Source organism: Typopeltis vanoorti, chromosome 1 (genome assembly GCF_054136105.1).
Source record: "Typopeltis vanoorti isolate ZY-2024b chromosome 1, IOZ_Tvanoo_1.0, whole genome shotgun sequence".
In the NCBI taxonomy this organism is placed as follows: domain Eukaryota; kingdom Metazoa; phylum Arthropoda; class Arachnida; order Uropygi; family Thelyphonidae; genus Typopeltis; species Typopeltis vanoorti.
In genome coordinates, this window is record NC_143549.1 from 100,956,978 (window position 1) to 100,979,934 (window position 22,957).

At 36.3% G+C, this 22,957-nt stretch overlaps 1 protein-coding gene across 7 annotated transcripts in view; it reads right to left on the reverse strand.

The window, feature by feature from the left end:
* The window catches only part of LOC150110256 (pyruvate dehydrogenase phosphatase regulatory subunit, mitochondrial), a 366,839-nt gene that overhangs the window by 201,569 nt on the left and 142,313 nt on the right, over nucleotides 1–22,957 (reverse strand). For all 7 annotated transcript variants that reach the window (XM_090398625.1, XM_090398618.1, XM_090398634.1 and 4 more), the window contains exons 10-11: nucleotides 21,703–21,827; nucleotides 12,094–12,286 (exon numbers count right to left, since the gene is read on the reverse strand). In XM_090398625.1, the coding sequence (XP_090254751.1) occupies nucleotides 12,094–12,286; nucleotides 21,703–21,827 (318 nt within the window). The remainder of the gene's footprint in view (nucleotides 1–12,093; nucleotides 12,287–21,702; nucleotides 21,828–22,957) is intronic.

A 22,957-nucleotide genomic window follows, 5' to 3' on the forward strand; every position in this document is an offset into this window, starting at 1 on the left:
TTGGTAGAGCGGATAAGGGATGCCAGTTTTTTATGTGGTCTGTAACAAGTGGTCAAGTCATGTTTTTTTAAGATTTTATTGATTTTTTCTGAGGTGCCTCTGATGTAGGGAATAGTGATGGATTTAGAGTAATCTTTTTTGTGAGGGGGAGGGGGTGGTGGCTTGTGGATGACTGGGTTAAGTATTTTTTGGATTTTTTGGAGGGGGTAGCCGTTGGCTGAGAAAGTGTCACGGATGTGATTTAGTTCAGAGGTTAGGGCTTGATCATTAGAACAGATTATTTTTGCCCTGTTGAATAATGTTTTAATAACTCCATATTGTTGTGAGGGGGGGTGGTGGGATTGTTGGTGGATGTATCTGCCAGTATGGGTGGGTTTTCTATAAACTGAGAAAACCAAGGTTCCATCAGGTTGGCGGGTGACTAGTGTGTCTAGGAAGGGGAGGTTATTGTTTTCCTCTTTTTCCAGGGTGAATTTGATTCTAGGGTGTTGGTTGTTCAAGTGTGTTAGGAAGGAGAGGAGTGAATCCGGGCCATGTGGCCAAATAGCAAAAACATCATCAACATAGCGAAGCCATATGGTAGGTTTTTGTGGGGCTGAGTTTAAGGCTTTCTCCTCAAACATCTCCATGAAAAAGTTGGCCAAGGGTGGGGAAAGTGGTGAACCCATGGCTGTCCCCTCTATCTGTTTGTAGAATTTTTCCTGCCCTTAGGAACATGCCAAACCTCAACAAATTTGGATGCATGAAACTGCCCCAAATTTGGGAAACTTTTATCAAAAGAACTTCAGCCCAAAGGCCAAGAACTACCAATATAGCCCGCCAGGGGGCACCATCAGGACTTTAGGAAAACGCTAGCGTCCTAGCCTCAGTCTCATTTGTTGTATTAGTACTTGTGTGCACGTGTCCTTTTAGTAAGTTCCCAAGAAGATGGCAACGTAACGTTCGCCGAAATATCGGAAAGTGTATATTAAAGTTTATTTAATCTATATTTCCAGTATACGCTGTCAATTCCTTAAATATTAGTTATAACACACTTTCATACTTTCTGAATTCACATTTTCTTTCACTCTCCAGCCTGATGTACAACACAACAATTGTTTCTTCAGTTGCTCTAACTGTCGTTTTGTCCTGTGAAGGACACAATATAAGCGCACTGTTTCACTCCTTATTGTCATTCATCATCCCCACATTATTTTCAGCCACTTATTTCATGCTCTCATTGCTGGAACACTTTCACCATCTTCACATACATTGGTAATATTTGTCACTTCTTTTACTTTCCGCATGACTCGTATTTCTTGCACTGGCAGACAAAACGTTTATGACAAACTCTCTCTCTCTCTCTGCAGTTGACTCCCTGCACTTCCATCTTGGTATGGTTTCACTGATTGTTTAACCTGGGATGGCCCAATTTGTCAGCAATTTCCCAAAGAGATAAGGCCTGTAACATAGCATCCTATCACAATGCCTCTTTCAAACGTCTGTCAGTTCCCTTCAAACAGCCATTTCACTTGGATACAGTTGCACTGACTTGGGAGCATCATCATCATCATCATCATTATTATTATTATTGTTGTTCCGGGAAACTCCAAGGAGTCGACAGACTCATCGAGGGAGGCCCTAACATCATGTCAAGAACAACTATTCAACATTCACACAGTATCTATCATACCTTGCCTTGAACTCATTCACGGTCGTAGCACCCACAACTGACTCTGGAAGCTTATTCCACTCATTCACCACTCTCCAAGTAAAAAACCTAGCTCTAACACCCTTGTCAACCACGCTCTTTCCCAGCTTCCATGCATGGCCCCTAGTCCTCCCACCACCAGTCATATTTTCAAAAATATCTTCTGGATCAATCTTATAAAAACCCTTCAGTAATTTGAATGTCTCAATCATATCAGCCCTCCTTCGCCTATCGTCCAATTTCTGCAACCCACAAATCCTCAACCTATTCTCATAAGGTTCATTCTACAGACATGCTATCATCTTGGTCACTCGTCTCTGGACCCTCTCCACTTCCTCCCCATCACGAAGAAACCCTGGTGCCCATAACTGGGCACAGTAGCCCAGATGGGGTCTTATCAAGGCTCGATACAGAGGAACAACAACTTGTTTGTCTCTGCATGTTAAAGTATTTTTCAGAAGCCAAGTGATTTGGTGAGCTGTTTTAGTCACTTTTGCAATGTGCCCCATAAACTTCAACTCCCTATCCACCACCACTCCCAAATCCCTGGCCTCATCAATCTCCTGGAGTACGGGTCCACCAATGCGATATGCTGCTGCTATTCTTTTCACCCCAAAGAGCATAACCTTACACTTTGCCACATTAAATTGACATCCATTTTTCCTAGCCCAGTCCTCCAAACTATCCAAATCATCCTGTAAAATTTTGACATCCTGTGCACTCACAATTGCTCTACCCAACTTTGTATCATCAGCAAACAAGTGAACACTTCCTCTCAAATCCTTTCCAATATCATTGATGAACAAATTGAAAAGCAGTGGTCCAAGAACAGAGCCCCGGCACTCCACTAGTCACAAGACGTCTTTTAGACTCCACTCCTGAATAAACCACTCACTGGTATCTCTCCTTCAACCACCCTCCTATCCATTTCACCAACCCTATATCTATCCCCATCTGCTCCAGTTTATTGATTAGGGTTCCATGTGGTATCCTATCAAAGGCCTTGGCAAGGTCCAGTAGTATCACTGTAAACCCATTACCCCTATCCAGTTCAGCCGTCACTGTGTTATAAATCATATTCTTCCATATGACTCGTTACATGGCACAATGCACCTTGCCCCGATAGACAAAGTGCATTGTGCTGTTGATTTCTTTCCAAGGAGAGAGAGAGCGAGAGAGAGAGAGAGAGTGTGTGTGTGTGTGTGTTTTGTTTTTCTTCCAATAGTAACCCTACCAGGCAGGGCCGGCCATCTCGGTGGTGCAATAGGTGCAAGGCACCCGGGCCCCACGATTGAGTGTGCACAGTCGGTACACATTTGCGGAAACGTATTATATTTCGAATGTGTTTTTTTTTGTTTTCCTGTGCCAAAATCATTTGCAGGTAAGAGGTTTTACAATACGTTTATTTTGAATCCTTTAATTTTTACCTTTGAAAAATATTTTAGGGCCCCAAAAAGTTTCTTGCACCCGGGCCCCTTTATAGAGAAGGTCGGTCCTGCTACCAGGAGGTAATTTATTCCTACATGCTCCATTGCATTACAATGCTTATATTACATATAGCTTATAAGTACTGATTAACATTTCCATTTATATTTTTGTATTAATTTTCATATTTACATTTAGACTTTTATATATACATATATTAACACTATACAGTATAATTCACATAATAACAGTATTTATGTTAGATCACTGGGACTGGAAACTGATTTTATTAGCAAATTTAGTTAATTCTATGTAATAGTGAATGATATAATCACGTAATCACAAGAAAGATATTTATTTAACCAAATATTTCGGTCTGGAAATAGCAGACCATCGTCGGTGGTATTACAAGAACAAATACTATGTAATAGTATTCGATAAGTCTCTGTCTTGACACTGGCCACTTGTCTCCAGAAGTGATGATGTGTTGTATTAGAGGCATCCGGATGGAGTCCAATAGCTGACAGTCGTAAAGTATGTGGTCAACAAGCTGTTGAAGGTGTGGACTGCAAATGCACAATCGCGATTCCAGGATATGGAATCTGTGAAGGTAGTGGCTTAGTTTTCCATGTACCGTTAGTAACGTGGTTAAACCTGGAGAAATGGCATGTCTTTTTAGCCAAAGTCTGTTTCTGATGCTAGGAAAGAATTCTTTTGTTGTTGTTGATCCGTTTTTTGATGTTTTCCATTCTTCTTCCCACATGCCTAAGCTTTTCTCTTCTGCAAGTGTTTTTATTGTAGATTTTGAGAATTTCTGGTAACTTGTTACTAGCTGTTCATTTCTAGCTGCTTCTTTAGCCAACTGATCCGCTCTCTCGTTTCCTGCTATTCCAGTACGCTCTTTCACCCAGCAGAAATTGATTTCCCATCCCTCTAGAGTGAGATTTCAAACCAGATTTCTTGTCTGTTCTATCAATGCAATATGGTTGTTCTGGTTTTTTATGCCATCTACAGTGCTTCTACTATCAATGTAGATTATTGCTGTCTTTTGCTGAGAGGTGTTGAGTTCTAATTCCTGGAGATATGTGAGTGACTGAACTATAGCAAGTTGTTCTGCTTGGTTGTTGGAACAGAGAGGATGCAGTCTAGAACAGCGTTCTTGTATTATGGACTGTCTGTTGTATGCAGTGAATGAACAACAACGGTTTCCTTTTGGTTTTGCTTCCGTCAGTGCATATTTGGAATTCGTCACTTTCAGAGCTTTCCTTCTCCTTAATATTTGTTTTCTTTGCTGGGTAAGGCCACTTACTGTAGTGAAGCGGACGTTCATAGCAATTTGGATCAATTTTGTAACTTTCGATATATCATCCAGAAGTGACTTCATATATAAGAGATAATTCTTGTATTTTCAGGCAGATCGGTGTTAGAGCTGCAATAACGCAAGCTGCCTTGAAAGATATTGTCCTGTATCGTTTGATAATGCATATGGCTATAAGGTGTTGAACTCTGTTTAGTTTTTGTTGGTTTATCTTTGATTTTAGTGTATGTTTCCAGGCAGGTGCAGCATAAGATATCAGAGAGAGAGAGAGAGAGAGAGAGAGAGTGTGTGTGCGCGTGCGTGTGTGTGTGTGTGGATTGAGTACCCTAATGAGAATACGTATGTTGAGGCTTAAGTGCTGTGAAGAATTCATGTTAGAGGTTTAATTGAATATTAACAGCACTGAGAAAGGATTAAAACTAATTTTAATTTCAACCTATCTTCTAAAAGACTTAGCGAAGATGCTGTTAGTGCCCTAAGCCTCGGAAACAATTTTGCCGTCATACCTATTGAAGTTTCGGTATTGGATATTATGTACAACATTGAACGCAGAATCTGTCACTTAGCTCCAGAAATAGCCAATAACATCAGACTTAACATAGCTAACATTTTCTCCTGTTCTTCACCTCCTAACGTTAATTTATCTTCCAAACAACTCTCTGCCCTCAAAAATTGCAGAAAGAAAAAAGTATTGTCATCACCTGAGCTGATAAGGGTAATGCCATTGTTGTTCTCAATGTCTCAGAATATAATCGGAAAATGGATATTATTCTCCGTGATCGCACTACCTACATACCACTGGAACACAATCCCACAAAAATTGAAGTTAAAAAAATTAAAAAACCTACTTAAAAATGTTTCTTCCTGGCCTCCTGACATTACAAAAAAACTCAAGCCATTCTGTTCTCACCCCCCCTCCCCGGATATATGGTTTACCCAAAATCCACAAACCTAATTCTCCCCTAAGACCTATAGTAGATGCCACCAATGCACCTTGCTACAAATTATCAAAGCAGCTAGCTAACTCTTTGATCCTCCTCACTGGTCTTACCTCATCTTATGTAAAAAAACCCCACCCATTTTAAAAACTTAATTGAAAATCTTACTTTAAATAATACAGATATATTGGTCAGCTTTGACATCATCTCTTTGTTTACAAATATTCCCCTAATTGACACCTTAGCACTCTTAAAAAACGTTTTTCCTTCTGATGTCTTAGAGCTCTTTTCCTTTGCCATCAACTCTGGTTATTTCTCTTGGAAGAACACAATCTACAGACAGATAGAGGGAACTTTCATGGGTTTCCCCCACTCTCACCCCCCCTTGCCAATTATTACATGGAAAATTTTGAAAAATGAGCCATTGACTCTTCCCCTCTAAAACCTTCTATCTGGCTAAGATATGTAGATGATGTGTTCTCTATTTGGCCTCATGCCCCCAAACACATCAGATTCCTTCCTCAGTCACCTCAATATCAATACAAGAATCCAGTTTACGATGGAAAAGGAAAATAACAATAGTTTACCCTTCCTAGACACCTTAGTAACATCCCTTCCTAATGGTAACCTTTCTTTCTCTGTATATAGAAAACCTACTCATACAGGCAGATACATTCACAAACTCTCCCACCACCACCCCTCCCAGCAATATGGCATTATTGAAACTCTGACCAATAGGGCCCACAATCTTTGTTCCAGTAAAACTGCCCTTTAAACCGAACTCAAACACATACACAACACCTTCCTTTCCAATGGCTATAATGACTACAGAATTAAAAAAATAATTAAGTCCTTCCCCATTCCCTGACCATCTCTTCAAAAAGGACATCAGAAATGCCATCACCATTCCTTACATCCGTGGTACTTCAGAAAAAATAGCCAGATCATTAAAAAAGTACAACCTCCATACTGCTTTTAAGCCCCACCGTAAGCCTGCTACCCTTATCTGCTCCACTAAAGATCAACTCCCTCCTCTTTCAGTGCCTGGTGTATATAGAGTACCTTGTTCCTGTCAACTTGCCTACTTTGGACAAACATCCATCCATCCAGTTAGAAGAACACAGTTCTTACATCTGCAAACACGATTATGGTCAGTCTGGCCTTGCAGACCATGTTTTGGATACATCCCACAGAATCTCCTGGAAAAAAACTACCATGATCCACCATAGTAAATTCAAAAAAGAAAGACTATTCTTTGAATCTGCACCTGCACTCAGGAATCAACCTAATTTAAACAAATACGGTTGCATTAAACTTTCCAAAATTTGGGAAACTTTAATTATCAGAGATGCGTCTTTACATCCCAGGCCACCTGCAAATGCCCATAGAGGGCGCACCACCTAGATAGGACTTTAGTTTCACTTTGTATTGTATTTGTGTGTGTTGTTACAAAAAGTTTTTGTAATCCTCGAAGATGTCTCTGTGACGGAGACGAAATATTGGAAGTATTAAAATTAGTTTTAATCCTTTCTCAGCGCTGTTAATATTCCATTAAACCTCTAACATGAGTCCCCTAATGAGAGGTGTACGACGAATTAATGCAGCCAGCTCTTCACTCCTCTGCTGCATCCCCTAAGGGTAAATTTTAATGACTGTAATCTGTGTATGTGTTCACAGGGCTGGTTTGCCTGTTCTGAGAGATGAAAAACCATAGTTTCCAGGCCAAAAAAACACTCCATCTCCATATGAGACGAACTAATTCACCTTTAGTCAAAAGAGACCAGTTAAAGTTCTTCATTTCATGGACGGGAATCGAACCAAAGTCTTTCCAACCAAAGGCTATGTCTACACTGATTGAGTTACAGCGGCTCTGATACATACACACACACACACACATACCGAAATGACAATTCTGGAATTCTTGTGCTGGTTTCTCCTCTTTTTTTCGTATTAACTTCTGATGATTCTTATTTTATCGATCTTCAATTCTGTTGAATTTGCATAATACTATTGTGTCAGATAAATTCCAAATTTTCAGCCTATTCTTATCATAAGTCACAAAATGGCAGCCCATACTTACAAACAGAATGATTTACTACAGAAAGGTTGAGGATTAGACATCAAGTCAAAAGCTGCAATAGACTCTCCACATCCTTATAGACTATGTGGAATTATTGTTACATTTATCCAACTCCATCCTTACACATCTTAAGTGTAGATTATTCAGTATAAATAAATAATAATAATAAATATCTCCCTTTTCATTCCCCAACGGGAACAATGTGTACTCCTTTTTTAATCCAAACTTTTTGTTTTGAAAACCACTAAACAGTGTTTCTTATAATTCACACGATAATGCAAGAAAAGCACAAATAAAATTTAGTATTTTGTCCATTGTTCTAGTTCTATCTCGTATTGTATTACCTAATGCAACTGAAGATGATCTGTAAGTTCTGATATTGAAATATATAGCTTTTTAAGAAATTTTATTCATTCTTTTCTTCTGTTATAATAAATTTATAACAAAAAAAATTTATAATAAATTTAAAGTTTACGCCTGAAGTATCTTCAGGACTGAGGCAACTCGTGGTAAAGGTGGACCAAGCTCTCATCACTCCTGATCTTAGTATCTTCCATAATGCAAAGCACTTGGTCCACCTTTACCAGGAGTTGCCTCAGTCCGGAAGATACTTCAGGTGCAAACTTTGTTTGCTTACACTTGGATAAAGGATTAAACTAAATTTATTATAGTCTAACCAAGTGGGGAAAAACTTTCAACATCTTTCTCTAAATCCAGAGTAATTTAATAATAAGGTGAGACAACATTTGGCAACTCGTATAGGTAAATATGACTTCTCCATTGCTTCCACCCTGGTATCACCACCTCTGGGTCTGGCTCCCACTGATGAGACCTTAATAAAGGTTGAAACCGGTCTGGGTAGTGGCCCTTCCCTTAATGCATAGCATTATACATGTCTGCAAGAAGATGTGCTTTGCATTGTGGGAGATACTAAAACAAGGAGTGATTTCAGCTTGGTCCACCTTTACCATGAGTTGCCTCAGTCCTGAAGATACTTCAGGAGCAAACTTTGTTTGCTTACACTTGAATAAAGGATTAAACTAAATTTATTATAGTCTAACCGAGTGGAAGAAAACTTCCAACAATTTTCTTGTGTTAATATGTGAATATTAAGAAATATTATGGCCCAAGTATCCTTAAAACAACAAACACAAAGTTTTTTCTTTTAACGTTACACGGTGGTCAGCATTCATATTTAGGAATTTATGGAGACACAACACACATGTTAAAATAATTACTTAACTTAATATTAGGAAAGTAACATTCCACATTTCGACCTTTGTGTTGAGGGGTCATCATCAGGAAAATACATATGTATAAGAAACAAGCTACATGCTACTGTACTATACAAAGGCAAAATGAATCTAACTGTTCATTAACCTTTTACCTAGCCTGACCTCTTGTGGAAAAACTAAATTAATAATATTAAATTAAAAAAATTATAAATAGATTAAAAAATTAAATATAAAAATAACAGATAAGTATAAATATAAATTAAAACTAAATTAAAAAAATAAAAAATAAACATAAAATATTTTTTTAAAATAAATTAAAAACAGAACCAGATTAAACATTTCTAAAGACCACTCATATTGAGATTATCTTCTGGGCTTGTTTCTGTTGCTATAAGAGTTGCAGATGGGTCCTCCACATTCTTGGAATGATTAATCCATCATTTTTGTTCAGGTTTGGATGGTGTTTTAGCATTTCTCAGGTTTCTTTGAATTTTCTCTCAAACCAGGTTTTGGTGTGATGTAGGGACTTGGTGCCTTTCCTGTCAATTCTATGATATGTTTGGAGTGTGTGTGGTCTGATAGGCCTGTTTTACTATAATGGAGGAATTTAATGTGTCATTTGAGTTTGTCTTTTGTGATTATGATCGTGTGTCCTGTTTCCCCTATGTAGGTAGGTTACGTGTACATTGAATTTTGGTATGGAAGAGGATGTTTGGAAGAACTGAGTAAATTTTTTAATTTTCTCAGGGGTTTGAAGGTCATTTTGATGTTGTATTTATGTAGTGTTCTGTCTATTTTTGCTGAAATGCCTCTAACAAAATACCACTAAAAACAAAAAAGACTACAAAATGCCATAGCCATATACTATGTTAGAAGCATTTGAGAAAAAATAAACAGAACACTCATAAATACAACATCAAAATGACTTTCAAACACCAAACAAAATTTAAAAATTTACTCAGTTCTTCCAAAGATCCTCTTCCATACCAAAATCAAATGTACATGTAATGTACCCTACATAGGGGGAAAACAGGACGCACGATCATAATCAGAAAAGACGAACACAAACAACACATTAAATACCTCCATTATGGTAAAACAGGCCTATCAGAACCACACACTCCAAACATACCATAGAATTGACTGGAAAGGCACCAAGTCTCTACATTGCACCAAAACCTGGTTTGAGAGAAAATTCAAAGAAGCCTGAGAAATGCCAAAACACATCCAAATGTGAACAAAAATGATGGATTAATCATTCCAAGAATGTGGAGGACCCATCTGCAACCCTTATAGCAACCAGAACAAGCCCAGAAGAAAATCTCAATACGAGAGTACTTTAGAAATGTTTAATGTAGTTATGTTTTTAATTTATTTTAAAATTAAAATAAAATTTAATTTATTTTAATAAAACACATAAAAAATAGTTCCTGGCAAAATCTATGCAAGTATACTTGAGAAACGGTTGAGAATAATTGTGGAAGAAAAGCTTGGTGAAGAACAAGCTGGATTCAGGCCAAACAGAGGCTGTCAGGATCAGATCTTCACTTTACGACAAATAGTCGAGAAAGCATGGGAATATGACAAAGATCTGTATTTAAGTTTTGTCGATTTGGAAAAGGCATATGATAAGGTGCCAAGAGAGAAGCTATTCAATACGCTGCAGTTATATGGTGTCAATGGGGCATTATATCAAGCAATGCTTAGTCTTTATTTGAGTTGTAAGTTAGCAGTTAGAATTGAAGGAAGTACAGGAAGATGGTTTAATGTTAAATCTGGTGTGAGACAAGGATGTACATTATCCCCTCTGTTATTCATTATCTATATGGATCATATTATGAAGGAAAGTGGTATTAAACATGATATCAAAATTGAAGATATTAATGTCAGCTCTCTGCTTTATGTGGATGATGTTATACTTCTAAATAAATCCGCTACAGGTCTGCAAGATTCCCTGACTGCGTTGAATAACTGTTGTAAAAGATATGGTATGAAGGTCAGCAATAAAAAGACAAAGACAATGAAAATAGGCAGAATCATTGAAAATGTCAACTGTATTGTGAATGGAGAACCTGTGGAACAAGTAAACCATTTCAGCTACTTAGGCACGATTTTTATTGAAGATGGTAAATTAAATATAGAAATAGACAACAGAATCAGCAAAGCTGGTATGGTGGGAAGTCAATTGAATAAATTCATATGGAATAAGAGAGAAATTAGTCGGAACACTAAATTAGCTGTATACAAGACAGTGTTCAAACCAGTTTTAACTTATGGATCTGAGAGCTGGGTCAGAAGTAAAACACTTGACCAAAGACTGGAGACCGCAGATATGAGAGTCCTGAGAAAGATTAGAGGCGTGAACAGATGGCATCAATGGCAATATCAAAATAAAAAATGAGGATATTAGGAAAGAATTTGACATTGTCTGCATCCAGGAATGCGTTAGCAGAGCTAATCTCAGGTGATATGGTCACCTAAACAGAATGGGTGAGGAAAGATTAGCAAAACAAGTGTTCTCTGCCAGGTTGGCAGGAAAACGACCCAGAGGAAGACCAAGATATAGGTGGAATGATATGGTACAAAGTGCCTTAGATGATAAAAATATAAGATCTGATAATGTTGGAGTCTTGACAAGTAACAGACTGATTTGGAGGAAAATTGTAGATAGGAAGTTAGCAATGATATAATATTTTCATGTAGTACTATCATATCCTGTACACCCCTTGTGGGTACATGGCAGGAATTTGATGATGATGATGATAAAAAATATTTTATGTGTTTATTTTTTTTAAATTCAATTAAGTTATTTTTATACTTATCTGGGTTTTTTTTATTTAATTTTTTAATCTATTTATAATTTTTTTAAAATTTAATATTATTAATTTAGTTTTTCCAGAAGAGATCAGGCTAAGTAAAATATTAATGAACAATTAGATTCCTTTTACCTTTGTATAGTGCAGTAGCATGTAGCTTAGTTCTTATGCATATGTATTTTCCAGATGATGACCTTAATACAGAGGTCGAAACGCCGAATGTTACTTTCCTAATATTAAGTAAAGTAATTATTTTAACACATGTGTTGTGTCTCCATAAATTCCTAACTAGGAACAAGCACAAAGTATCGTGCTACCATCTCAGTCAATTCCAAAGTTAGTTCCTCGTTGCCTGTGCACGAGGAACTGACTTTGGAACTGACTGATAAAAGGCAGAAAAAGTTGATATATTTGGTGACTAGAATGAAACATATAATAATCTTTCTTCTGGGCCTAGCATCACTGACTTAACACGATGTCATGATCACCTCTGTAAATAAATAGATTCTCATTTTTTTTTAATCAACAACAATAACAATTTACAGAAATTTTACAAACAGAAATAAGAATAAGTTCTGTTTGAAGATTCACCTGGTACTTCTTGCATTCTATCCCTTAAAAATAATCGATTATTATGTGCTCCCAAAAATCTCCGAACATCCAAATCCCAAATATCCAAAGCTGGCTCGCCTTCAACTATCCACTGAGCTGTTATCTTCCCTACTCCACCAGCTGCTTCTATTCCAATAGATTTTGTTCCACTAGCTACAAAATAATTCTGTATCTAAAGAATGACAAGCAAAATATACCATAAAGTAAATAAAGTCGTGAAGAATCTTCACATGCAAACTTTGTTTACTTACACTTAGATAAAGAATTAAGCAATATCATTTATTATTTACATTTTTAATCTAAGTGTAATTATTTTATTTGTTGTAATAGCTTGCAAATGCACCTCTAATACCACTATACAAAAAAAAAAGTTTAATTATCATAAAATACAAGATACTGTAGGTGCTTTCTTTTTAAATGTCAGCTAAATTTCTTTCTGAAAAACAACAGTTGCAACTTTATTCATACAAAATTATCAGCCCCTTGTAGTATGCTCAAACATATGAAATGCCTTTCACACACACAAAAAAAAAAATCATTTTTTTAAAAAAGAACTGAAGTTAGCAAACGACCTTCATTTATTTAGTTGACAGGAGCTTCCACTTGCTACAGTTTGGAGGTAACTCTTGCTTTTCTAGCAACCAAAGATAACTCACACCTCATCTGCTGTTTGGACTGGGATATTATTATTATTTCAGACATCTTCACTTAAAGCAAAATGGTTAAAATATGCAATAAATGAGTGAATATTATTTCAATAATTTAGCAAGCCTCTTCTTCCTCTATCTAAGTTCTTGCAGATGCAATAGTTCATCTCATGTGTAGCAAGATTTTTTTTTCTTATAATCATACTTAACAAGAAATTAAATTATTATTGTTTCTGTCCTTGACTCAAGCATGAGCATTCAAAATAATTTTTTTGATTATTCATTGTGTGTGAAGTAACTTCATGCACAAACTTTTTTTGTTTAAACTTAAAGGATGAAACCAAGAATATAATATCTTGGCATCTTTAATTTATAGTATAGCCAAGTGAAAAATTTCAATTTCTATCAACTAGCTTTGAAGTCCACAAACCTTCAATAGAGAGTTTCATACAATCTTGGTCACTCGCTTCTGGATCCTTTTCGTTACTTTGTTCCATGGAACCCGAATGACCAGATCTGTGCATATGTGGCCTAACTAAATCTCAAAAAGGGGAATAATACCTCCTCATCCCTGCTTATCAGTGTGTTCTTCAACAATAATCTGATGTGATTTGGCCACCTTTACAATGACCTCTAAACTTCAACTTCCTGTCTACAATCACCCTCAAATCCCTCGTCCCATCAATTTCTTGCAGTTCAGTTCCTTCAATAGTTGAAGAGAACATTGCTTGTGTTCTCTTCATCCTTATCATGAGGATGATTTTGCACCTCACCACATTTCACCTGGCAGTTCATATCCTTTGCCCATACTGCCAGTCTAGCTAAGTCATCTGCAGGAGATCTCTACATCATCTTCATGAGTATCACTCTTCCTAGCTTTGCATCTTTAGCAAAACAACTGAATATTTCCCTTTAAATCATTTCACATATCAATGTACAAATTAAACAGCAAAAGATCAAGTACTTAGTCCTGTTGTACACCACTAGGCACCTGCCTTCTCCTAAATTTAATTTTGCCATATCCTATTCTTTGATAGCTGTCCATCAGCTACCCTCTTACCTAAATCACTAGTTTCATATCCCATTTAGTCCAGTTTATGGAAAAGAGTTCAACTGCATATTCTGTCAAACATGCTTGCAAAGTATAAAAAAATAAGATAAAGCAAGACCTATACTTCACAAAATTATGCTGCCCCTATATTCCTGCTGTTCCTGTCCTGAATTTTGTCATCTTTTCCAATACCTTAATCACCACTCCTGATATAATGATTGGAATATAATTTGCTACTTCAGTCTTGGAACCTCATAATGTAAGTATTAACTCACAATAGATTATTAATACCTTGTACAGATCACTTTTGTCTACACAAGATGTTCATAAACAGTTATATATAAAAGATATTAATAAATAGTAATAAGAAGATAAATGAGTAAATAAAATGTATATACAAGGTTTAGTATCTATGAAGTGGCATCTACATTTAAACAAATTTATAATCAAATGTGTTTGAATAAATTAATTCTTTGTAAAAATGGCATGCAATTTGTTTGAGTCTGATAACATCTTCCAGAGTGCACTGGTGCACAGGAAAAGAGCTCATTTTAGTTCCTTCTTAATGGCTGATTGTACAATGGTATCTTGGTACAAAAGATAGCTGTTGTTTCTCTTTTGCTGTTTCAATATGAAAAAATCAGGAGGATATGAAAAAAGTTGCTGAGATTCTTTGAAAGTTTTCTCCCAAAGTATCTGCAATAAGTTTGAGATCAGCCATTATATTTCAGGGTAGAGAAACCATTGTTACTAAAATAAAGAGCCAAAAGGCTTCAGTTCAGCAATGCAAAATATATTAGTAAAATGGATATTATATCCAGCATTATTTCAAAGTCGAATGTAGAAACTATGAAAGTTTCATAAAAATAAGTTGACCAGAGAGCTTGCAGGAATACACTCACTGGTATTCATGAGTTGCCTTAGCATGGACTACTTAGAAAAGCAGCGCACAGAGAAATGATGTTTGCATCTACCTTTCAATCTTTCAGATTTCATTTCATACAATTTTTGTGCTGGTTGTTTGATTAATTAATGATGTAAATTGGATCTAGAATTGTTTTCAATTCTGGCATCTCATGTAACTTGGTTTGGCCCGAGTATGTTTAAGCCGGCCTGGTTGACCGAGTGGAGTATATCCGTTCTCCAGCCAAAAGGCTGCAGGTTTGAATCCCGCTGTGGACATGGTTGTTTGTGATTGTCTGTGGAAATACGAGTGGTGGTGGTCGGTGATAGATGGAGTTGGTGTAGTTGCGGTCAGTTGGTGATTGAATGGAGAAGACAGAGTTGTAGAGCAGATGTTCTCCCTCAATGAGTACTTGGACTCCCTGGAGGTGTCAAATAAATAATAAATTAAAAAATGCTATTAAGTTTGTGGTGGGATATCAATGAAATATACCCCATGCTCTGTCTTGATCTTTTTTTAGCTACTTCGCACTCTGGGTTGGGTTCCACCAAGCATTGAAATTTTTCATAAAGGCTTATTTATTCTGAAAATGTTACAAATTTTATGAATGTAATCCACATATCTCTAGAAAATATTTTTATACTGATAATGACCATCTTATTTAAAAACTTCTTAAAGACATACACTGATTTTGAAATGATCTCATAACAACATGCTATCATCAAATTGACAAAATAATTAACCATTAGATTAGAAGTTATTTTTGAAATGGCTTCTCTTTCGTATGTCTGTAACTGTGATGAGGGCCAAAGATATACGCTGAAAATCTAACATGTCATTTGTTAAGTGTAGCACACCTCTGAATCAAAAAATTAGAATAATCGAAGAAAATATGTTAAATGATTTGCAATTCTAATTTATTATTATTATTATTATTACATGACACCTCCAGGGAGTCCTACGACTCATCGAGGGAGGGCACCAACTCTCCATCTCTCCATCATCGTCTATACCAGCGCCATCTACTGCCTACCCACCACCACTAGTATTTTCACAGACAATCACAAACATCCATGCCCATGGTGGGATTCAAACCCACAGCCAATGTATAACAGGCAATTTTATAAGCTAGGTTTTTTAATCCTTTTTCTCAAGTAAGCAAGTAAAAAGGTTTAAAAAAAACCAAGCTTATAAAATTGTTTGGTATCTTTAACATAATATACATCCAAGGTAAAAAACTTTCTACATATTTCATGCATTCTTTATCAAATTTTTCTTGCTTCAGACACCAATCACGTATCCCTTGATGACCATAACACACAAAACATACTTTCATTACAAAACAGTAACTTTTTTTCCAGTCCTCTTGACCACACAACAGTCTTTGCTTACAACAACAACTCTAGCCATCTTTTGCTTGGAAGTCATAAGTGGCTTCATTTTAGGCACGCATGATTTAAAACCCAATTTGGGAAGTCATCTCAACATCGTAGATTTAGACACATTCACTCCTAGTTCTTTCCGTCCCATGTGAAAATAACTTGCACTTCGGAAGTGGTTTTTCTTCACTATATTCTTTCTTTTAGGCTTGCATGGTGATCCGACTACATTTTTGAAAATTATGGAGACAACTACCATGTTTGAGTAAAACTTTAGTTTAATATAACTAAACTCTACATTCGAGGTTTCCACCTTTATATCAAGGTCATCTTCTGGAGCATATGCACTATATACAGAGAACAAGCTACACTACAATCTATCTGGTTTGTTAAAGTTACTGACCAACCATTACAACAATTGTTGGCCTGACCTCTAGTGAAAAAAAAAATAATAATAAATAAATAAAATAGAATATAAATCAGTGCTAGAGTGCTATTATTAATATTATCTGTTGATTGTAGAATTACATTGGGCACAACAACAAGTCTATGTGTGTGTGTGTGTGTGTGTGTGTGTATATATATATATATATATATATATATATACACATATATTTACAATATGATTATACTTATACATTCCAACCAGTTGGTGTGGAATGGTTTCTAATACTAGCTAGAAGTTGGCTAGAGTTCTGACTTATGCCAGATCTTATGTATTAGGTAGGCTGAATGTGTGCCATCCAGATTCTTGGAATGTTCATGCCACCATTGTTGTTGATATTTTGGTGGTTTATCAGAATTTTGCAGGCTTCCTTAAATTTCCTTTCGTGCCAGATTTTTGTATGGTGTAAAGAGTGGGCGCTTTTCCAGTCGATTTGGTGTAAGGTGTTGAGTGCGTGATCTGAGAGACCTGCTTCACCAAAATGGTTATATTTAATGTCTTATGTGTTATTTCTTACGTATAGGGATTGTACGTCCTGTTTCACCAATGTACGGCAAGTTACAGGTACAGCGGATGCAATATAACTATAAATATAACCATTTTGGTGAAGCAAGCCTCTCAGATCACGTGCTCAACACCTTACACCAAATCGACTGGAAAAGTACCCATTCTTTACACCATACAAAAACCTGGTATGAAAGGAAATTTAAGGAAGCTTGTAAAATTCTGATAAACCACCCAAATATCAACAATGGCGCCATGAACATTCCAAGAATCTGGATAGTACACATTCAGCCTACCTAATACATAAGATCCAGCATAAGTCAGGACCCTAGCCAACTTCTAGCTAGTATTAGAAACCATTCCATACCAACTGGTTAGAATGTACATGTATAATCATATTGTAAATATATGTATATCTACTCTATACTATAAAATGATAAGCTGAAATTGGTAACGGATGTGATGTCAGCTTGAAAGAGATGTAGGCTGAAACGTTTTTGTGTAACGTTTATATGCGTTTTTTTTTGTAACGTTTTTATGTAACGTTTTTGTCAAGTTATTTGAAAAGTTTTGAAACTCAGGAGCTACCCTGAGTGTCGAGTCTTGAAAATTCGAGTCATCAGAAAAGGAGAACCGGCCTACCAGTTCAGAACACGGGAGATTGGGCGGCATAGGCACCAGGGAGGTGGAGCCCCCCCCTTGAAGACTCGACACTCAGGGGCTACCCTGAGTGTCGAGTATTCAAAATTCGAGTGATCAGAATTCAAGGAGAACCGGCCTACCATTCTGGAACATTGGGGGGGGGGGCATAGGCGTCAGGGGGATAGCCCCTAGTATGTATATATATATATATATATACACACACACACACACACACACACACACACATAGACGTGCTGTTGTGCCCAATGTAATTCTACAACCAACAGATAATATTAATAATGGGACTCTAGCGTTGATGTATATTCTATTTTATTTATTTATTTATTTTTATTTTTTTCCACTAGAGGTCAGGCCAACAATTGTTGTAACAGTTGGTCAGTAACTTTAACAAATCAGATAGATTGTAGTGTAGCTTGTTCTCTGTATATAGTGCATATGCTCCAGAAGATGACCTTGATATAAAGGTGGAAACGTCGAATGTAGAGTTTAGTTATATTAAACTAAAGTTTTACTCAAACACGGTAGTTGTCTCCATAATTTTCAAAAATGTTTTCACTATATTCTTCAGTTTCCTCTCATCTCTTGATGTAGTCATTACATTTCGACCACTATTTCAGCGATTATTTTGAAAACTCTGGTTATTAGAATACTGTCTCAATACTCTGCTCATGCTTGCTTGAGAACATTTCAATTTCAGCTATAAACTGATGATTTCGCCTTCTTTGTGTAGACACCATATGATATTTCTTAGCTTCTGATATATCATACGTTTGAACCATGTTTAGCAAATGATTCCTCACACATGAGTCAGTCCCACAGCTACTGAAACGTATGCTATTTCTATATTCTCCTCAAAACCAATTAGAAAAATTTGGAATATTCTAATATTTTGAATTATTACATTTTTATGTGTTTACATTAGCTAAAGAGCCAAAAGTTCAAAACAGCGTCAGGCCAGTGAATGAAACCTTATCAAAAATGGATCAAATTAGAAAGTGACTATATGGACGCCTTGGCATTCATGTTTTTTTAAGGTGGTCTGCGCTAGAGCGACTTGTAAATGCCAGCGGGCGTATTCCCGTAAGGTCTCTGGTCAACTTATTTTTTCGAAACTTTCATAGTTGGCTACATTCGGCTTTGAAATAATGCTGGACCTAATATACACTTGATTTTTATAATTAATATGTTTAGATTTAGATTATGCTAATTCATATTTGGTAATAATTATTTTCTATGCAATAAATTAGAATTGCAAATCATTCAACACATTTTCTTTGATTATTCTAATTGATTCGGAAGGGTATGTAATACATCTTGCATGAATCACTAATTATCCAGAGAAAGTCAGGATGGCATGAACTGAAGTAAGAAGTCATTCTGTAGCAATATTATTATTATCTCCATGGAGTTAGTAGACTCATCATAATAGACCCAAACTATCAAAATAATATCTATCATACCTCTTCTTGAATTCATTTACAGATGAAGAACTCACAACTGAGTCAGGCTATGCTTTCCACTCATTCACCACCCTCCAAGAAAAATCTAGTTCTCACACCCTTGTTAACCACAATCTTAGAAATCAATCTTAGAAAAACCTTTCAGTAATTTAAATGTTTCTATCATATCCTCTCTTCTCCGCCTATCAACAAACCTCTGCAATCCACAAGCTATCAATCTATCAATGTAGGGAGCATTTTTTGTATCACTAACCAACTTAGTCACTCTCCTCTGAACCCTCTACACAACCTCCTCATCTCCAAGGAATCCAAGTGACCAGACTTGACCACAGTAATCCAAATGTGGAAGTATCAATGCCTTATAAAGGGGAATAATAACCTCTTTATCTCTGGATGTTAGTGTGTGCAATTTTGGACACCTTAGCAATGTGCCCTCTGAACTTCATCTCCATATCCCCCCCCCCCCAAGTCCCTAGCCTCATCAATCTCTTGGAGTACCAAGAGATTGATGGATTACCAGCTGTGTACCACAGCTGGTAATCTTTTAATCCCAAAATGCATAACTTTACATTTTCCACATTAAATTGACTTCCATTACCTTTTGCCCATTTTGCCAGCTTATTTAAATCATTATGCAAACTCTCAACATCAGCTTGATTTTTTATTGTGCTACCCAACTTTGCATCATCAGCAAACAATTGAATATCTCCATTTAAGTCATTTCCTATATCATTTATGAACAAATTAAACAATAACGGTCCAAGCACAGAGCCCTGAGGCACACCACTGGTCAGATGCTCATCCTGGACTCTGTTCCTCCATACACCACTTTAGTATCCATCCCCATCTGCTCCAATTTCAGCAACAGTATTCCATGGGGTATCCTGTCAAAAGCCTTAGCAAAATCCAGAAGTACCACTGTGTAGCCATTTCTTTTGTCCAACTCAGATGTCATTCTATAAAAAGTTAATAAATTGTTAAGGCAGGATCAACCTTTAACAAAACCAGGTTGGCTCCTATAGAGTATCATATTCTGATCCACCCATTCTTGAATTCTGTCTTGAATCAACTTTTCCGATGCTTTTACCACCACTCCCGAGATGGTGATTGGTCTGTAATTAACTACCGCAGTTTCAGAGCCACCTTTATGCAAAGGAACTACTTTGCCTTCCTTCCACTCCCTAGGGACCATACTAGAGTTCAAACTTAAGTTAAATAACCAAGTAAGAGGTGTTGACAATTCCTTTCCACATTCACGCAACACCTGAGCTGATATTCCATCTAAACCTACAGCAGTGTTTGCATTTAAATTCTGCAATATACTGCAATACCTCTGATTTATTAACTTCAATTCTCACATTAGTTATTGCTACAGGTACAGAGATATCCTCACTTGGGTGACGGACTTTTGAAAAGTGATCACTCAGTAACTCTACTATTACATCTGAATTGGTCACCTCAATACCTTCAGCATGCACTAAGGTTATCTTTCCAGAGTCATTCTTCCTTTTACTTGCCACATAGCAGAAGAACTCTTTGGGATTATCCTTGATCTCCTTGGCTAAGGTCTTCTCATAATCTGATTTAGCTTTTCTTACTATGCTGGTAACCTTCCTAGCTTGAGCCTTGTACTGCTCATGGGTGTACTGATTGCCTTTCTTCTTGTAAATCCTCCATAACATTTTCTTCTTTTTGAAGATCAAGCCTGATACTACTACTACTCATCCATCTAACGCCTGCCTTGTTAGTCTTCCTGACCATAGGAATACATTCTGATATTGCCTTCCTCAGATACCTGCTGATTTTATCCCATGCACTGCTAACATCTTAGCAGTGCATGGGATTTATATTAATTATTAACATCAAAAATGTTAATAATTAATATAAAAAGAAAGCAATATTAATGATTTGTTTATTTCATTTTATTAACCTAAATCAACCTTTATAATAAATAAAAACATTTCATGATAAATATTGAGAAATTAAAGAAATATCATAACTTTAATTTTGGGATCAAATAGCCCCATGTGACTAATTTTATAACAAAACAAGGGTGTGACTAATTAAAGGTTAATTCAGTTTGAAAAGAATTCCATAGTGTGTTATCTGCAGCAATGCTTCTAATTTAAATAATAACTATAAGCATTCATTAAAATCAGATTGAATAACTCTGTCCTCAGCAAATTAGTAAATCAATGGGGGTAATCGTACATATAATTTCCTTCTATTTCTCTCTCTCTTCCCCCACCCCCAATTCCAAAGTGCCTTATTATTTTATATTGTGCTTCCTTTCTGTACAAATGCACACTTGGAAATAAATAAAGTATTATTAGGTAATTTTATCATATTTTAAATTTGTTATGTTATTTTATGTTATTTTAAACTTTAGTGATAAAATGTGTCACTTTTCGTGTCACCATAAAATAATTCACATGCATCAAATTACATGGTGCATATATTCTGATCAAAAATTTCACATCTAGCTATGCTACAAATACTTCTACTTATATGACAATTTATTTAATTAAAACTAACCTCAGGTACTTCCCCTAACAGCCATCTACAGTCAGGTGTGAAACTTGCTGGTCTGTTGCAGAGTCGATCTACTTGCACTTCTCCCAATGATGGAATACGAAACAACATCTGTTCCAGCAAAACATCTAAGGTAAAATAGAGAAAACACACAAATATAAATTATTTCTTCTTTAATGAAATAGTTTATTCACATGGGTAAAAATTACAAATGTTAATTGCATATTATGCAATTCAGAATACCAGAATTGCTACAGTTGTTACAATTTCATTGTTTACTATTTAGCTTTCATGAGATTATGCAATTCATCATGGGAGCTCCTTCAGGCTCTCCATAGGTGAAATCACCCATAATGAAAACCCATCTTGTATTCAAAAGGTTGATATGTCTTTTTCAGATGCACTTAGTCTACAGTAGCATCCAATTAGTAAACCTCTATTTCACAGCAAATAGTCTCCAGTCCATTGCCTGTAGTATTTATACTAAAACGATTATTCCCAATCCCTATTGTAGCTGGATTCAATTTGTCTACGATCATTTACAAAGCAATATTCTCCTCCCTTTTTAATCTGCCTATCTTATCTAAATATGCTGTTCCCAGTGCATTCTATTCCTCTAAATATATACTCTTCTGTCAAGCATAGGTCACTTAAAACCAATAATTTTTGATCCAGTTCCATTTTCTAATGTTAGGAATTGTTCCCCTTTATTCCTGATGCTTCTGGCATCAGTGAATGAACATATATGATAACTAATCATCAAGATGATGAATATTCAAGCAACTCTTAACCTGACCTATTTCAAATAAGTAGCCCAAGTTGACTCCCCAAGCAAATTCCCTCCTGCATTGCTGAAGAAGTACTCTTGTCCAACAGAACTAGTTTTAACTGTTCTTATGGCCATCCCTTTCATATTATTACTCTCTCTCTCTCTCTCTCTCTCATTGTTCTCATGCAACTATCCCAACAGATGTTCTCTGACTATTTATAGTTACCCATTCACTGAGCAATGATTTCTGCAAGCTTCTGACACCAAATCCATTCAAGTGCAATCCATTCTGCAGGTACAAATCTTTCCTGCCACTGAAATCATCCAACACATCAACATACTGCATGCCACTTTTTCTACATTGCTAATGGAATCATTTGCAATCACAGCTCCTAATCAGTCCACTCCAATCAGACCTTGGAAACAGAAAAGAGTTGCCATCTTAGTATTGGAATCTCATAATATCCAATTTAATACCACTTTTCTTAA